Source organism: Gracilinanus agilis, chromosome 5, assembly GCF_016433145.1.
Source record: "Gracilinanus agilis isolate LMUSP501 chromosome 5, AgileGrace, whole genome shotgun sequence".
NCBI lineage: Eukaryota > Metazoa > Chordata > Mammalia > Didelphimorphia > Didelphidae > Gracilinanus > Gracilinanus agilis.
Window position 1 is genome coordinate 68230824 of NC_058134.1, and position 19667 is coordinate 68250490.

A 19667-nucleotide genomic window follows, 5' to 3' on the forward strand; every position below is an offset into this window, starting at 1 on the left:
AGTTCTTTCTCTGGATGTGTGGTTAGCATTCTTTCTCCCATGTTCCTCTGGATTGTCCTGGGTCATTGCATTGCTGCTAGTAGAAAAGTCTATTAAGTTTGATTGTGCCATTATGTATCAGTTTCTGTGTACTACGTTCTCCTGTTTCTGCTCCTTTTGTTCTGCATCACTTCCTGGAAGTCTTTCTGGTTCACATAGAAATCCTCCAGTTCATTATTCCTTTCAGCAGGATACTATTGCATCACCATTAGATACCACAATTTGTTCAGCTATTCCCCAATCAGTGGACACCCCCTCATTTTCCAATTTTTTGTTACCACATAGAGCGTGGCTCTAAATATTTTTGTACAAGTCTTTTCCCTTATGATCTCTTTGAGGTATAAATCCATCAGTGGTATAGCTGGATCAAAGGCCAGGTAGTCTTATGCCCTTTGGGCATAGTTCCAAATTGCCATCCAGAATGGTTGGATCAATTCACAACTCCACCAGCAATACATTAATGCCCCTATTTGCCATATCTCCTCCAACATATATCACTTTCCTTTGGTATTAATTTTTAAATTTGCATTTCTCTAATCAGGAGGGATTTAGAATACTTTTTCATGTGCTTATTGATAGTTTTGATTTCATCATGTGAAAACGGCCTATTCATGTCTCTTGATTGTTTGTCAATTGGGGAATGGCATGATTTTTTTGTAAATTTGACTTAGTTCCTTATGTATTTGGGAAATTAAACCTTTGTCAGAGTTTTGTTATAAAAATGTTCTCCCATTTTGTTACTTTCCATCTAATTTTGGTGGTTGCATTGGTTTTGTTTGTACAAAACCTTTTTAATTTGATATAATCAAAGTCATTCATTTTACATTTTATAATGTTCTCTTGTCTCTTGCTTGGTCTTAAATTCCTTCTTTTCCCACAGATATGAGAGGTATACTATTCTGTGTTCACCTAATTTATTCATGATTTCATTCCCTGTATTTAAGTCATTTACCCATTTTGAATTTATCTTGGCATAAGATGTGAGATTTTGATCTAAACCTGATTTTTCCCATACTGTTTTCCAATTTTCCTGGCAATTTTTGTCAGATAGTAAGTTCTTGCCCCAAAAGCTGAGATCTTTGGATTTATCAAACACTAGCTTGCTACGGTCATTAACCCCTAATCTATTCCATTGATCCACCCTTCTGTCTCTTAGTCAGTACCATATTGTTTTGATGACCACTACTTTATAGTACAGTTTAAGATCTGTTACTGCTAGGTCCCCATCCTTCCCATTTTTTTCTTTCATTATTTCCCTTTTTTTTTCTTAATCTCTTTTTCTTCCAGATGAACTTTGTTATAATTTTTTTTTTTAAACCCTTGTACTTCAGTGTATTGTCTCATAGGTGGAAGATTGGTAAGGGTGGGCAATGGGGGTCAAGTGACTTGCCCAGGGTCACACAGCTGGGAAGTGGCTGAGGCCGGGTTTGAACCTAGGACCTCCTGTCTCTAGGCCTAACTCTCACTCCACTGAGCTACCCAGCTGCCCCTAATTTTTTCTAATTTTATAAAAAAAAGTTCTTTGATAGTTTGATAGTTATGGCACTGAATAAGTAGATTCACTTGGGTAGGATTGCCATTTTTTTTTATGTTAGCTCGTCTTGCCCATGAGCAATTAATGTTTTTCCAGTTATTGAGGTCTAGTTTTAATTGTGTGAAAAGTGTTTTGTAGTTCATATAATTCCTGTGTTTGTCTTGTGTTCTTAGTATATAAATAACTGTGGTTTAAATGAAGAAATCCTGTGGGTAAATAACTCCTAGGTGGTTTGGGAAAGGTGAGGAATGGGGAAAGTGCAGGAAAAGGGTAAACTACCAGGGAACCGGGGAATCTTATCACAGTGGGTCCTTAATGTCAGTGAGGTGCCAGGTTTGTCTGGGAAAGGAGGAGTAACAAGGAAGGTCTGTGTATAAAAGGTTTAATAGTAACTTGGGGACAGGTAAAGGAAGGGATCAGGTTTTCTATCTTAAGATACTAAGGGAGTTTCCCCAAAGGTGCAAGAGGAAATATCTACACTGTCACTAATTTAACAAACTATAGTAGCAGGTCCAGCCATAGTTTGGGATCTCACATGTGTCCAAAGATCTTCAGTGAATGATCTTCAGCAGATCCTCAAAGATGTCCAGGGTAACTGCCAGTTAATTCCAAGTTTGGAGATGGACTAGGATTTTTGATATTCAGTTTCCACCACTGAAATGTCTCACCACTGTTTGGCCAACCTCCAGCAAACCAGGTCTTGATTGAAGATATCCTCTTGAAAATTGGCTCCAAAAACAGGAGAAAACAGGTTTCCCTTCTCCATGTCAGACATATGGAATTCTCAAGCTGTCCCTGTCACTCAAATCTTCCTAAGCTAATTTAACTTTCCTTCTAACACTTGGTTGATAAATTCCTAAATATTTTATATTGTCTAGAGTGATTTTAAATGGACTTTCTCTTTCTAACTCCTGCTGCTGAATTTTGTTGGAAATATATAGAAATGCTGATGATTTATGTGGGTTTATCTTGTACCCTGCAACTTTGCTAAAGTTGTTAATTATTTCCACTAGTCTTTTAGTTAATTTTCTAGGATTCTTTTAAGTATACCATCATATCATCTGCAAAGAGTAATAGTTTAGTTTTCTCATTGCCTATTTTAATCCCTTCAATTTCTTTTTCTTCTCTAATTGCTTCTGCTGGTGTTTCTAGTACAATATTAAATTTTAGAGGTGATAATGGGCATTCTTGCTTCACTCTTGATCTTATTGGGAAGGCTTCTAACTTGTCTCCATTGCAGATGATACTTGCTGATCGTTTTAAATATATACTGTTTATTCTAGCCCACTGTTCTGATGTGATAGTATGCTCTGAATATCCAGTCCTCTGAATCTCAAAGGTCAGAGTTGGGGTGGAAGGGAGAATACTAATTCCTAGGAATTAGAAGTTGTGCAGGAACCCAAATTTATTTTTAAAAAAGAATGATTGGCCTTCCTAAAGACTGATTTTTTTTTTTTTTAAGGCATAGTAGGGCAGCTAGGTAACTCAGTGGATTGGGAGCCAGGCCTATAGACTGGAGGTCCTGGGTTCAAATTTGGCCTCAGACACTTTCTAGCTGTTTGACTCTGGGCAAATTATTTAACCCCTTTATTCTTTACTGCTCTTCTGCCTTGGATTCTAAGACAGAAGGAGAGGGTTATTAAAAAAAAAAGCCTAGCCTATATAATTAATGAAATCACATATGAAAATTGTTTAGGTCTATTAGAACCAGAGTAAATTGAAAATAGGAAAAATACACCAATTAAATACTGAAAAAGAAATCTCTAAAAGGAAAAGTCCTAGAATATCATGTTTAAAATCCAGAGTTCCTCTGTCAAAGAGAAAATATCACAAACATCCAGAAAGAAGTGCTTCAAGGATTAAGGAACTGCAGTCAAAATTTCATAAGACCTTATAGCCTGAGAAAATAAATGAAAGGAGATCTTGGAATGCAATATTAAAAAAGCAAAAGAGAGACAACTAAAAATAATTTTTCTTGTAAAGAGAAGCCTAGGTAAGTTTATTTAAACATTGGAAGGTGTGATAGGATGTTATAATTTTAGTTATCTAATAAGGGAAGGATAAAGAAGTTTCCCTTCAGAACCTTAATGTCTTTAAAGGCAATGGAGGGAATTAAATGAGACAAACGGGGAACCTGATTAAGAGATGGATCTTTAATGAGAATTTTGAGAGGGGAAAAGAGAAAGGAGAGTAAAAGGAGGACTACATTAATTTAAAAAGCAGCAAGAAAAGAATGGGACTGGATATTTTTAGAAATAGGTTTTCATTTTCTGTTTCTTAGTTTACCATAGCATCCTCTCCCTCTTTTCCTCCTTGAGGAAACATCTTGTATGGCAAATGATATTTTTTGAAGAGGAAAAAAGGCACAATTGATTGATTTTTTTTTTGACATTTTTTTAAAAACATGTGCAATGTGTTACACTTATGAACTCCCACCTCAGAAAGGAGCAGTGTTTTAGGGATGTCTTATATCTCTTAATTCAAGCTCCACTTGATCTTTATAATTTTGTTACATTTACTTTTAATTTTTTTGTTCTTTCCATTAGTATTGTTGTAGTTATTGTGTATATTGTTTTATTCTTTTTGCATATTTTACTTTGCATTAGTTTACATAGATCTTTCCATGTTTTTGTTTTTTGAATGTTTATTTGCTTGCCAGGATGAATTATGGCAACTCCTGCTTTTTTTGGTTTCACTTGATGCATAGTAAATTTTTTCCGTCCCGTCAGTTTTATTTTGTCTATGTCTTTGTTTTTTAAGTGTTTTTTTTTTTGTAAGCAGCAGTTTATTGGGTTTTGTTTTCTTCTCCAATCACTTTTTTTTTTACTTTTGTTAGATTGTTTAATCCATTTACATTTAAAGTTAGGTTTGTATTTTTCTCCATCTGGCTCTAAAATTTTTTTCTAAAGTTGTAATTTTTTTTCCCCCTCTCTGCTATAAACACAATATTATTTCTACTTTGGTTACTTTGCTTTAGTCTTTAAAGTGACCTTGTTCCCACTGACTTGCTTCCTTTCTTAAAGGTGGAAATCTTTTATCTCTTTTCATTTGTTATCTCTTTCATGTTAGGATTTTGTTTATTAGTTGTTTTTTCTCTCCTGCTTTTACCTGGTTATGCTTCACTGTTTTTCTTCTTAGTCAAATTTCTCCTTCCTTTCCTTCCCTTTAGCTGGTCATCTTCAGTGTTTTTTGAATCCCTTTCCAAAAAGGAGTTCTCATCCTCTTCATTATCCATCTTCTTTGTTTGCTCTTTAGACCCTCATTCTCTGCTTCATGATGCTTGTAATTATCTAGTCTCTTTTTATGGGATTTACCATTTCTTATAATTGGGGTATATGATTAGAGTATAAAAGAATGGGAAGAATGGGCATCAGATGAATTTCACTCTTTGAGTGAACAAAGAAAGGTTAAACACTTGAATACACATAATTTGGTATAGATGTACCTCCATTGACATGAAGATAAGGTAGGATAGAGAGAATAACAATGAAGAGGTAATAGTCCCAGGCAAAACACAAATACCTTGTTTTGCAAAAGAGAATATTAAAATAGAAAACAAAAGATTTAGAATGGAAGGGGATGGTCATTCATTGGGAATAACTGAACAAATTGTGGTATGTGAATACAGTGGCATATCAAAGTCAATTTTAAATAATCCAGGGTTTGAGCTGATGCTGAGTGAAGTGAACAGAGTCAGTAGAACAATTTACACAAGGATAATATTGTGAAGCAAAGACAACTTTGAAAGACAGAACACTCTTACTTGTGCAGAGACCAGTGTTGGTGCCAGACAAAAGGTCTCATGCTTACCCATTTCCTGCAGAGAATAGTGATAGACTTAAGATGAAGGGAAAAAAAAAACACACCATATGTTTTGGGTTCAGGGTCACTGTCAATTCATTTTGCTTGATTGTGCTTTTAACAAGGTTTGTATTTTTCTCCATTCCTATTAGCTATGATTCTGTAAAAAGCTTTTAGAATATAGTTTTTTAAATGCACAGAGAGGAAGAAAGTCAGAAGTAAAATAGGCAAGCACGATAGCTTTGAAAATAACTTGTGGAATTTATTATGTACCTTTGTAAAAGTATATGATTCCTGTTTCGCAGGGTCGTTGTGAGGGTCACATACATAAGATTAAAAAGTATAAAATGCTTTGTAAACATTAAGGGACTGTACATTTGCAAGCTGTTATTATATTTAAAAAACATTTTAAGATTTCAAGTTCTTTCCCTCTCTTTACCCCTCCCCCACCCATTGAGAAGGCAAGAAATACTATATCCATTGTACATATGAAGTCGTGCAAAACATTTTTGTATTTAGTTATTACTTTAAAAGGCAAGTGTTATAAAATAGATTCCATTTCATGCAAGATACTATTTTGGTGTTCTATTGCATATATGAAAATGCTTATTTTTTTGGTGTTTAATTTCAGAATAAGTTGATTCTGGGAGAAGGGACAGATAATAATCCTACTGTACTCTGCTGCTCAACTTATAGTCTTTTAGAGTACTCTGTTCAATTCCGAGTACTGAATCTTAAGTGAATATTTATGAGCAAAATATGGTGAGAAACTACTTAAAATCATGTGTAGGCATATTTGGAAGAGACTAGAGCATGAATCCTTAACTTTATTTCTATGGATCCCTTTGGCAAGTTGAGTAAAATACGTGGACCCCTTCTTAGACTGATTAATTCATAGAGAAAGGAAATGCTAAATTTCATTTACATGTTTATGAAAATAAAGATGTAATTTTTCTCACTTCTCATATTTGAGCTCTTTTAGGAATCCAAGGATCCCAGGATAAAAACTTATGGAATATAGAGGGACATTTAGCTTGATAGTTTAATTTATAAAGAATAAACTGAGAATATTTGGGGGGAAGGTAGCAAATAGGGAAATTTGGTATGGAATTTAACCATTTCACTTAAATGTTTAAATCTTGGGGTTTATATTTATGTCTTGTGTAACCCTTTGAGAAGCATCTTAGTTTTTCTGTGTTTCAGTTTCATCTGTAAAAATAATACTTGCTCTAGACATCTGATAATCATTGTGAGGAAAGTATTTGTAAACTGAAAAACATTAAATATAAGCCATCACCAGTATTATTAGTATTGTGGGGAAACACATTTTGAGGCATGATAGTATGTAAGCTTCTTGCCAGAAACCAAGTTGACCATAACTCAAATTGATTTTTTTCATTGGGGGTTGGGTGGGAAATATATATATATATATATATAATAAATTCTACATTGCTCATATATGTGTTTATTTTAAAACATTTAAATGTGTTACACACACACACACACATATATTTAATTTGTTTGCTATAGGTGGAGGAAGCTAAACAAGAATTGCAGGAAGTCGTTGAATTCTTGAAAAATCCACAGAAGTTTACTGTACTTGGAGGTAAACTTCCAAAAGGTAAGAAATTTCACCTCCTTTAATCATAATAACTCAAGCTAGAATACCTTAAGACATAATAATTTAAGTCTAACTCAGAATTTATCCTACATTAGGACAATAATTGAACTAATTTACTTTTCAATATCAAGAGAGAATAAATTAATACTTTTAATAATAGGTAGAAAATTTAAACCAGTGCAATAGATAAGTATTTTCTTATTTTGATAACTTTGCAATTTTGTTCTGGACCTGGAGTCAGGAAGACTTGAGTTCAAATCCTGCCTCAAGACCGACTAGCTTTGTGAACCTGAGCAAGTTACTTAACCCTGTCGCTGCCTTGGTTTCCTCATCTGTAAAATGAGAGGATTAGACTAGGCCTTTCAGATGTTTTCTAGCTCTAAAATCTTAGTCTGATTTTGCAAAAAAGTCTGAGGGAATGGACAATAGTTGTATTTATATGTTCATTATAGAATAATCTTGGACTATATCATCTTCTGAGGACACCAATCTTTAATAAAATCTTAAATGTTGGGATTTAGCATGTAAATAAATTAACACCTATGTTATACAATTGATGTCTTCATAAAAATGGGGGGACTTCATCTTTCTGGGGATCTTAGGAGAAGGCTTTGGATTAGGACTACATTTAAATCTGTAATCTAATTTATTTCAGTATTCTTTAAGGCATAGTTTGCACTTAACCTCTCTGAGCTTCATTTTCCATCTCTATAAATGTTAATATATTTTCCTTTCTCAGGGTTGTTGTGAGGGTTAACCTCCATGCATTTTTAAAAACCTAAAAGGGTTTAATTTCTAAATTGATCTGAAAAGAATTTTAAAATGGGGAAACTATTTATGGGAAACAATCTGGAATGAATCACTGAGAAATACAGTTTTTTAAGAAAATATCTTGATTAGACATTCATAATTCTTTTTGGTTCATAAACTCTTGTTATTCTGGTGAAGTTTATGGACTCCTCAGAGTAATGGTTTTAAATGCTTAAAGAAAAATACGTTGAATTATAAAGAAAACCAATCATATTGAAGTGTAGTTGTCAAAATATATTTTTTAAAAGGTCATAGACTAAGGTTAAGAACCCCTAGCTTAGAGAATATCTAGTGTCTTTTAGTTATAACACCCTATTTTGTTCTTATAAGTTGATTTGTGAGATTTTTTTTCCTTAAATTGTCACACAAATATTTTCTTCTTTAGGTATTCTTTTAGTTGGACCCCCAGGGACAGGGAAGACACTTCTTGCTCGAGCTGTGGCTGGAGAAGCTGATGTTCCTTTTTATTATGCTTCTGGATCAGAATTTGATGAAATGTTTGTGGGAGTAGGAGCCAGTCGTATCAGAAATCTTTTCAGTATGTTAATATACATATTAAAAATGCTAGAATTCTTATTTGAGGGACAAAGGGAGAAATTCTTGCACAAAGATTTTCACTTAAAAAGCAAAGACTTAATTCAATTTCTTTTCTGCCTGAGCTAATTAGTCATATGACAATGGGTCAGGATCACTGTAGCTTAGATAGGGGCTCGTTTTAGGGAGCTTGGTATGTTGAGTTTTAGAGTAGGGTTGCAGCCTTCTATAAAGTCAGTACAGGACTTAGCGTGATGGAAATGGGGTAAATGATAGATCAGATTAAAGGCTGTTAGAGAGGGCTGAGGTTTTTTTCCACATTTTAATTTATTGTATGATAAATAAGGAATGATGGCTGCAACCTTTATGGTGTTTAATTGTTCCACAGCTGCATGTATTTGTGTATGCTAATTTTATGTTATGTTATCCTCTTTGACTTGTTTAAATGTTATTGAAGGTTATATTAAACTTTCAAGTGAATTTTATAGATATGTCAAAGTTTATTTTTTCATAATGAACATTTCTTTTGATATTAAAATGGATGATTGTATATTTTTGTGGCAAATGTGTACCTTTTATTTAAATCCATTTGGGTCTCCTCTCTTTTGTTAGGAGAAGCAAAAGCAAATGCACCTTGTGTTATATTTATTGATGAATTGGATTCTGTTGGCGGAAAGAGGATTGAGTCCCCGATGCATCCATATTCAAGACAGACTATAAATCAACTTCTTGCTGAAATGGATGGGTAATTAAAAGTCATTTTCTTTGCCCTTATACTATATTAATATTTTAACAATATAAATGAGTTATCTCCTATTACAAATGTTTTAAGAACTTTAAAGAAAGTTTGAGTTGGTAAAATTAAGTTTGAAAAGCAAGTTTAGCTACATTTTTGTGTCTGAATTATTTGACAAGAGTTATTCTCCTGAGGGTGAACAATAGGAAGTCTTTAAATTGCACATCGATTTAACCATGTGTTGTTTTGTCTTTAACATTATTACTAAGCTGCAAGCTACCACTTTTTAAGAGTTAGCTATATTTTTTTGGCTAGTTGGCTCCTATATCTGGTTTTAATTAAGTAGAATTTAAGATGAAAGATAAGCAGCCTCTACATTAGAGTTTTTTGTGTTTTATTGAAAATATCAATGAAATATGTCACTCACTTTTGTTATTACTTGTTTTTTTAAAAATAGTTTTAAACCTAATGAAGGAGTTATCATCATAGGAGCGACAAACTTCCCTGAAGCATTAGATAAGTATGTACAAAATTAGTGTTTTATGAAAAAGTTTTTAGAAATCTTTATATTTACTTTCAGGAGATGATTAATTTTTTAAAAATTGCACTGAAATTTCCCAATTTGTTAAAAATTGGCTCATGTCTGGGAGTTGCAGAGACAGACAAAGCTTTTTATTTTTGTTTTTACTAATAATTCTTGTCCCAAACTCTTTTTTTTATGTGAAAAGGTCTAACGTTCTCATTCTGTGTTAACTATCTCTATAAACATGCCATGACATTGTTCATGTCTTAGGCTGGGGGGGAGGGGCAACCTTAATCTTTTTCTGTGCTTGTTTTTTTTTTTTTTCCTTAAAACCCTTACCTTCCGTCTTGGAGTCAATACTGTGTATTGGCTCCAAGGCAGAAGGGTGGTAAGGGTAGGCAATGGGGGTCATTGCCTTGGGGGTCAATGACTTGCCCAGGGTCACACAGCTGGGAAGTGTCTGAGGTCAGATTTGAACCCAGGACCTCCCATCTCTAGGCCTGGCTCTCAATCCACTGAACTACTCAGCTGCCCCCTCTGTGCTTGTTTTAAAAGATATTTTGATAACTATATTTCAATATAATTTATTTTTCTTTGTAATTCTGTGCATTTTATTTTATACATTTAAGTACTTAGACCAGACTTCCAGAGTGGTTCTTGACACAGAAAGTTTAAGAACTCAAACCAGAATCCTCTCCCATATTGAGTTTCTGTGAATGATGTTGGAAATGAGATATGCCCTTATAGTCAAGATAATGGAAACTATTACTTGAATATTTCTCTAGAAACTACTTGGTTCAGCAATCTGTTCTAGTTTTTGGCTGTCACCCACTGCTTTCCTTTTTTTCCTTGAATGAAATAAATCTGGGAAGGTCTTAAATTTAAGTGCTAACCTTCAATTTATTGAATCTGGACTGTGAATTTTTTTCCCCACTTCTTGTTTATAGTGCTTTAATACGTCCCGGTCGCTTTGACATGCAAGTTACAGTTCCAAGGCCAGATGTAAAAGGTCGAACAGAAATTCTCAAGTGGTATCTGAATAAAATAAAATTTGATCAATGTAAGTTAAAATTCCAGCTGTACATTTTTTTCTCTCACAACACAATAATAATAATAATAATGATTAATGGATGTTTTGAAAGACCAGGAATCCCCTCTTAACTCTTTTATGAATTAATTTCTAAAAACTGTTTGCCAGAAGTCTATTATTTTTAAACTTTTTGCCATCTAAAGTTTGTGGTTTTAAAAGCTCTGCAAATGCTGTTTTACAATACATAGATATATTTAGTGTTTTAAGTGTTTCCACCTGTGATTTAATGTTTGGAGAGTCAATCATGTCTGAGATAGCAGTACTATCAGTACTAACAGTTTTTTCTGTAGCACTATCAGTTTTGTTCTTTGACCATTTTAGGTAGTATTTGAAAAGGCTCCTCATGTCTATAACTATTGTAAATTTGTACTTAGCTGAAAGTTTTGTACACAAGGAGCTTCATCTTCATTTCTGTTTGCAAAAGCTAAAGAAATATATCCATGTTTTGAATTAGAATTTTCTGACAGTATTTTCTGTAGTTAGTAGTCATTAATATTTAGGGAATGATGGCATTCCTATAGTAAACCTTGTTTTTCTGAGCCCCTTTAAGCGTTGACATATTCAGAGTATGATGACCTCATGAACTGCTGAAAATGAAAATGAAGCTGCAGAGGTATTGTCTAGACAGTATTATAAGGTAACCTGCCTTTGTTTCCCTATCCAGTAAATGAAGCCTATAATGATCTTTGAAGTCCATGTAAGTTTGTGATTTCAAAGGTACAATTTTCTGATTTTTGAGTATCAGTTATATAGTCATATACCTCTCTAATATTTTAGGGTAGACTACCATATGAACCTCGTTGCACTCAGTTGGTCATCTCTGAATTCAGTTTTTAGATATCTGTGGTGATTAAGTCCTTTCTTTAAAGGCTTCCTTTGATGCCTGATTGTGATTATAAATAACCATGTATTGTTGAAAGTAGTTGCCAGTGAGTTTGAATGAGAGCCCTGGACCATTATATTGCAGTTAGCTTCACTAAATTTAGAGACTTATTATCATAGATACAGGGTGTTGAATATTTGAACCGCAATGATTCTTAAAAACCATCTTTTTTAGAGAATTTTCAGTCTGTGTTGGAGTAATATCCACATTGATGAAATTATAGTTCATTGTAGTATTGAAGAAATAGTGATATTTTTGTCTTAAGGCTCATATGAATGACTACATTATAAAAATAAAATCTAGTTCTGATTTTTTTTTAACCTTTATCTTCTGTCTTAGTATTAATTTTAAGACAGAAAAGTGTTGAGGACTAGGCAGTTGGGATTAAATGACTTTTCCAGAAATGTCCGAGGCCAGTCCTCATTTCAGGCCTGCTGCCACTGTGTTCCAACTTCCTAAATTACGAAATTGTTTCAAATTTTGTCTTTTTCTTCTGAAATGATGCTTTAAGTATTTATGATAAATTAATTCTTGCAAAGAATAAAGCATTCTGCCATATAAATTCTAGTTCTACCCTTTTTTGCTTTGATGGAACACAATATTTTCTATTACCATCGTTTAGAATTTAATGTTAAACATCTTGTTATCTAACAGCAAATCCACTGTCTTCTATTTTTGAATTTTAGTGTTTATATTCTTTTTACACAGCTGTTGATCCAGAAATAATAGCTCGTGGTACAGTTGGATTTTCTGGAGCAGAGTTAGAGAATCTTGTGAATCAAGCTGCATTAAAAGCAGCTGTTGATGGGAAAGATATGGTTACTATGAAGGAACTGGAGTTCTCCAAGGATAAAATTTTAATGGGTAGGTTTTTCTTTTGCTTTGACTTCTTTACTTTTCAGGTGACTGAAATAATTCAGAGAGTAGATAGTTTTTATGAACATAAATTCCAGTCTTTGATTTGTGTGTGCCTTTAATCCTTAGACTTCTCTGGCAAGACACTGGTTTTCCAGGTCAATTGCAAATTATTACATCAAAAATCCCTTCCACCTGTAAAATTTTACAATTGTAGTGTTCTGTAGAACTAAACTATGTAACATTTTCTCATTAAAAAAACCTTAATTTTCAAGTTGAGAATTTTTGCCATAAAAATTTTCATAAATGCTAGAGTGTAAACTAAATACCACTGGGAAGTACTTCCTGTTTTCTTTGCAAGGTGCCAAAGCTCATTAGCCCTACAATCTAATTTTGTCTTAGTAACAGTTTCTATAATATAGAGATTACTATTCAGTTTCTATATTGAAAAGAGATAAAATGGTCTGGGATATTTAAATCAAATATGATATTAAGCATCTACTATGTGGCAGGCACTGTGTTGGAGTTAAGAAAATGTGAAAAGAAATCAGTGCCCTCATCAAACAGTTATATTTGCGGAGCCAACCTATATAGGTATAAAAATATCCAAAAAGGTTAATTTTGGATTAGTACTGGGAACTGTGGCAGCAGAAAAGTAGTAACATTTGAGAAAAGCCTTGAAGAAACCTAGGAATTCAAAGAATTGGAAGTGAGGAGGAAATGCCTTCTAGGTGAAGACAAAGAAACAGGAAATGAAATACTTATAAGGAGAAAGCAGGCCAGTTTAACTAGACTATAGGATGGACGAAGTGGAATAATATATATCAAGGCTGGGAAGGCAGATTGGAGCCAGGTTGTGAAGCATTTTAAACATCAGAGGGATTTGTCTTTGATTCTAGATATGATAAGGAACTCCTGAAGTTTAAATAGGTTTAGTGACATATTTATATCTTTATGAATAACACTTTGGCACTTGTATGGAGGATGGATTGGAGTAGAGAAAGAACAATTTGGAGGATATTGTAATAGTCTTGGCAAGATATGCTGAAAACTTGGACTCAGGTAGTAGTAAATAATAAGGAGAAGGGGATGGTTGTGTGAAGGATGTTGTCATCATAGAGTGACAAGATTTGGAAACTTATCAGAAATGAAGAGTGAAGGAAACAAGAATCAAGGATAACTCCGAGGTGGCAAACCTGATTGCTTAAAAGGCTGGTGCTGTCTTGAGTGTTGGAGGAAAAGATGAATTCTGTTTGGGCATGTTTAAGTTTGAGATTCCTGAAGAATTTCCAGTTCATAATGTTCTATATATAGTTCATGATATAGCACTAATAGTTAGGAGAGACATTATTGAGAATCATCCTCAAAGAGATAACAATTGAATTCATGGGAATTAATTAACTTAACAAAGAGAAGAGAAGAAGATGGACCCAGGACAGAGATTTGAGAAGGAAGAAAACCAAGAGAAAAAGGAATGTCACAACCATCCAGAGAGGAGAAGCAAATGCAGGAGGAGAATGGTTAGCCATAGCAAATTATGCTTCATAGATGTCAAGATGGATGAGTACTGAAAAAAGCCATTCAATTGGGCAATTAATAGGTTATTGAAAATTTTAGAGAGCAATTTGTTGAGATTGTAATGGGTAGAGAAGTGGGTGAAAGAAGACAAAGGCAACAGCTTTTCATGGTACTTGGCTATGAATAAGGCAAAATGCAGAATTTTAGTTTGAAGGAATGGTAGGCTCCAGAGAGAATTTTTTAAGCATGAGGGATGTTTGTAGATACTAGAGAATGAACCAGTTTATATAGACAAATACAGGGTAAGATAGTGAGAGTAGTACTAAGTGCTATGGATGACATAATGATAGCAAGAGACATGTTTGTGTACATAGTACTTCAAACTACATACATAGTACCATACTACAAAGTCATGTTTTTTAGCACAGGAGCATATTTGCTTGAAAGGAGTTCAGTGAAAATATCTTTAATTTGTAACATGTAAAAATGTTTTTTACATAAAGTATTCCATGTCATCATGTGTCAAGTGCCTGAGTACCTTTTAATGGCCTATATAAAAACTAAAGGGATAATATCCTTGTCCATTTTTTTAAACCCCTAACTTCCATCTTAGAATTGATACTTTGTATTGGTTCCTGGAAAGAATAAGAGCTAGGCAGTAGGGGTTAAGTGACTTGCCCAGGGTCATAGCTAAGAAGTGTCAGGTCAGATTTGAACCCAGAACTTCCCATTTCTAGGCCTTGCTCTTTTAACACTTAATTTTGGAATTTTTTGCATTCTTACCTTTATAATATCAGTTTTCGAATTTTTATTTTTAAAATAAACATAATGTGATCATCAAGAAAAATCAAATATCTAAGTGATAAAATTTTTTGTTCAAAAGTTTATACAAACTTACACAGAAAAGTATCAAAAACCTTTTCTGAAATTTTTCTTTCCTGTTATTCTTGATTTAGTTGCTATTAGTATTTTAATTTTTTATATAGTTCTAGTTAACATATACATTGTTCTGATTTTGCTTTTTTTATTTTGCATTAGCTTTTATTCTCTCCCACCTCCAGCCCCCATCCTTTTTGGAGAGCACATCTTAAATATTGTGAGGTTTTGAATTTTTCTTTCTTTTTTTTTTTTTTTTAAACCCTTAACTTCTGTATATTGACTTATAGGTGGAAGAGTGGTAAGGGTAGGCAATGGGGGTCAAGTGACTTGCCCAGGGTCACACAGCTGGTAAGTGTCTGAGGCCGGATTTGAACCTAGGACCTCCTGTCTCTAGGCCTGGCTCTCAATCCACTGAGCTACCCAGCTGCCCTTGAATTTTTCTTTTACATGAAAACATATCATTTATTTTCTAGAAATCAAGCTGAATTTATTTCTTAAAGCATTTTTGTGCTTTAATGGTGGAGTAGTTTGATGTTCAGTTATTGCAAAACTAACATTTATTGTGTAAGGACAAGATTGATGTTTTGAATATACCTATATCATTTTGTCTATTTTCACCTCTACTCTGCCAAGAATATAACAATATCAGCATATCTCCTAATATTGTGTTAAGTCAAATAAGTTTTATGATTCAATAAAATACTACTTCTTGATTGTACTGTTTCATTTAAAGTGATTTCTTATTTTTAGGTCCTGAACGTAGAAGTGTAGAAATTGATAATAAAAACAAAACCATCACTGCATATCATGAATCTGGCCATGCTATCATTGCATATTACACTAAAGATGCTATGCCTATCAACAAAGCTACAATCATGCCAAGAGGACCAACACTTGGACATGTGAGTCTTTAGAAACTTTTTATTTGTTGAATTTCAAGATAAAAGTTTCTATAGAAGTCACTAGTAAATCATTCGATTAGTAATATAGTTGTATAAGCCATCTGTTACTCATCAAATATAGTGTGTTCTAATGGGGGAAAAGGATTGCATTTTAAATTGAAATTAGTTTTGAAATTTTCTTTCTGAACCTTTTTGAAGATGTACCACAGAATCTTCCGAAATGTGTTTTTCCTGATGAATGCTTTTTTGCTATTTAGATACTGGTTCAGAATCTATCCCATCTTTAATTCTTGGTTAACTTTTTTTTCTTGAAAATCACAAGATAAAAAACTATATCACAAGTCACTGGTTCAGGGCTCTTCAGACCTGTGCTTGGTTTAAATCATGTAACATAAGTACCATTCTAATATGTCTTCCTAGCTATAGAAATTTTAATATCATTTCATCTTTGATGACATCATAGATCCTATTATAGTATTATACATACTAGATATAGTTAGGCTGCTAGGATTTGCAGAGGGATAGAGTGTTGGACTTGGAGTCAGGAACTCCAGAGTCCATATTCTACTTTAGGCACTTATTAGGTATGTGGGTGGCTCTCAGTGAGTCACTTAACTTTTAAATGCCTCAGTTCCTTCATCTGTAAAACAGTGATAATAATAATATCTACTTTATTAACGTTGCTGTGAGACTTAAATGCAACTCTATTTGTAAGCTGTATTTGCATTTTGCAAACTGTAATATGCTATTATGTTAGTGCAGTTATTATTTGTTATTATCTTCATCCACTCTGTTGCCATAAGATATAAACATTGGTTCTAAAGTTGAAATAATTTTAATTTTGTGTTGCTTTTCTAGTTAATTGTTGATATTAGATGGTGATCAGTAAGAACACTAATTTTTTTGACAGCTGCATTCTGACTTTTTCCTTTTGTTATAATTTGAATGTTTCCCAAATTCTGTAGGTATCACTTCTACCTGAGAATGATAGATGGAATGAAACTAGGTCTCAGCTGCTTGCACAGATGGATGTTAGTATGGGAGGAAGAGTTGCAGAAGAGCTTATATTTGGGACTGACCATATTACAACAGGTTGACTACAAAAGAATTTCTGTGGTTCAAAATTTGGTTTATTAATTTAATATCTTTTTAAAATACTGATTTGCTTACTCTTTATATTAGGTGCTTCTAGTGACTTTGATAATGCTACGAAAATAGCAAAGCGAATGGTGACTCGATTTGGAATGAGTGAAAAGGTAAGAGCTCATTTTTATCTAATTTCCTTTTTTTCCTTTTTGAGAGATGCTTCATTTCAATATTTGTTCCACAGTTGGTAAGTATAAAAAGTTTTCCATTAAACATAACCAAGTTATAAAGCAAAGAATATGAATATTTCTTCCTAAGTGATATAAAAGGCCTTCGCTTTTGTAAGGAAAAGATGTTTTGAGTAAGTTCTGTTTTCTATTCCATATTTAGTCATATGTTTATTGCATTGGTCCGTGGTTTCTTCTAGGAGAAAGTTTTGAAGCATATGGCAACAAAGCCAGTTTTTAGACTATACTAGAATTTGAGCCTTCCACAAATGAAATGGAAGTAATAACTTCCATTAGTGTATGACTTTTTCTCTTATTTCATTCCACTATATCGTCATAGTTGCTCTGTATAGCATGCATTTATCTCTTGGGCCATATTGCTAGTTTGAGAGGAGTTTGAAAGAAGTTATGATTGTAAGATTCAGAGCAGGAAAGAACCAAAGAAATCATCTAGTCCAATTGTTCTCATTCAGTGGTTCTTGATAATGGCCCAGAGTTCATGCTAAAAATTTTTTAATTGATTGACTCAATGTCACATAAATGGTTAAAAGTAGTTTAATCCTTGTGCTCTGATTTCAGATCCAGTGTTCTTTTCATTTCATCATAAAGCCCTCTGGCATTCATGTTCAGTGGATGCCATCTATCTATCTATCTGTCTGTCTGTCTGTCTGTCTGTCTGTCTATCTATCTATCTATCTATCTATCTATCTATCTATCTATCTATCTATCTAGCTTAGGGAAATTCAACCCTAAATCCTTGGCAAAAAAAAAAAAAATAATAGCTTAAAGAAAGATTTGGCATTACTTCTCACTCTGTGCAAAACTAACTCAAGTGAATATGAAATGGGAGGCTCGAACTTGTTGTTTTTCCATTCTCAATGCCTTGTATGGCATGCCATATGTGATTCTTGAATCTATTTTTTCATCATTCCCATAGAAAGTCTTTTATTCATCCTGCTTAGAATAATAGGACTAATGTAAGGGAAAACCTTGGTTGGCTTTTCTTCTATTCCTGGTCAGCTAGAATTGCTCCTGCTGTGTTCCCTTTGACATTCTTATATTCTGTCTTGCCTCATGGGAAGCAAGAAGAAGAAACAATTATGTGGTATGATCACCATGTGATATGTGCATATTTAAATGTGAAATGCTTCTATATTTAAAAAAAAGTAACACCTTCTCAAGAACATTTTTCCTTAGTATCTGTTTGTTTTCTTCTATTTGAGAAGAATTTATGTTTTGTCAGATTTTCTGATCAATAGCTAACCTGGGTATATGAAAAAACAAAAATGTACATTAATTTGTTAACATAGCAAATATTTCAAATCATCTGTTTTCAGTCACTGGAAGAGGCCTTTTTAAAAAGGGTGATTTTTAATCTTAAAAATAATGATTGCATATCTTAGGGCTTTTCAAGGAATTTTTCAAGGATAATTTTGACTTTATGGAATTTTTGCCTCTAATTTTAGGTTATAACCTACACTTAGTTCTTGACTTCTCTATTCTTTGTATTTATTGATATTTATGTTTTATCCATGAAAAATGTGTTTCTTTTTATGTGGTAGGAGATAGGTTTTATCTCCATGTATTCTGGATATTAGACTTTTACATTTTTTTGATTATTTTCTTCTATTTGGTTTAGCTTGGAGTCATGACATATTCTGATACAGGGAAATTGAGTCCAGAAACTCAATCTGCTATTGAACAAGAAATAAGAATACTTCTAAGGGTAAGGCTATCCTTTTTATGTGTTATGAAGGTTTGGTGTTCATTAGAAATATCATGTGTAATAAAAGATAGATGTATTTTCATCTTGTACTTTTCTTGTTGATGTTCTCCCAGTGATTTTCAGTGAGGATTGACCAAAGTTTAGGACACATTGGTCTAGGTCAGTGATGGGCAAACTTTTTAAAGAGGGGGCCAAAGGAAAGGAAATACTCATCTGTCAGTCTGTTTCTAAGGCAACTCTTTCGAAGTTTCCTTATATTGTATCCTACTCATTGTATTTGTCAGATTAGGAATGATGTCCCCTAGCTGGATAGAACATTTTAGGGGGCCGCATCTGGCCAGTGGGCTATAGTTTGCCCATCACTGGTCTGGGTATTTTCACATTTTGTGAGTATCAGTGGTGCTCTACATCTGTTTTCTCCCTTTTTACCAAGACTGATTTGCCAATTTTTTCCAATCTTACATGTCCTTATTGATAGTATTTATGCCTTATGTATTGCAGCCAGATCAACTATATGTATTAGATTTTCTCATAAAAAGTTTATGTGAATGAGAAAGGTAATGGTGGATATAGTGACTTATATCTGTAAATCCCTGCTATTAGGAAGGGTAAAGCTAATGGATTGCTTGGTCTCCTGAGTTCTGAGCTGTGGTGTGCTAAAGCTAATTGTTTGTACTAAGTCTGGTATCAGTATGGTAAACCATTGGGGAGGGAGAAGGGTGATGTGGACCCATTTGCTTAAAGAGAGACACATTTTATTGATATATTTTGTTTTTGTCAAAGTTTCTAGGTATTATGCCCACCCATGATCCTTTTTTAACAAAGACAGTAGTTAAGTAAAACCAAATGATCTAGTGATTCTGACAGTAGATAGGATGTTCTACATCTTTTATTCTCACCTCT

General features: G+C 33.5%; 1 protein-coding gene across 2 annotated transcripts in view; it reads left to right on the top strand.

Annotated features, from left to right (window-relative positions):
- Nucleotides 1-19667, top strand: part of YME1L1 (YME1 like 1 ATPase) — a 45803-nt gene that overhangs the window by 21798 nt on the left and 4338 nt on the right. For both annotated transcript variants that reach the window (XM_044677308.1, XM_044677309.1), the window contains 10 exons: nucleotides 6905-6995; nucleotides 8191-8343; nucleotides 8952-9084; nucleotides 9533-9595; nucleotides 10546-10658; nucleotides 12280-12435; nucleotides 15574-15725; nucleotides 16691-16817; nucleotides 16908-16981; nucleotides 18678-18764. In XM_044677308.1, coding sequence (XP_044533243.1) covers nucleotides 6905-6995; nucleotides 8191-8343; nucleotides 8952-9084; nucleotides 9533-9595; nucleotides 10546-10658; nucleotides 12280-12435; nucleotides 15574-15725; nucleotides 16691-16817; nucleotides 16908-16981; nucleotides 18678-18764 — 1149 coding nt within the window. The remainder of the gene's footprint in view (nucleotides 1-6904; nucleotides 6996-8190; nucleotides 8344-8951; nucleotides 9085-9532; nucleotides 9596-10545; nucleotides 10659-12279; nucleotides 12436-15573; nucleotides 15726-16690; nucleotides 16818-16907; nucleotides 16982-18677; nucleotides 18765-19667) is intronic.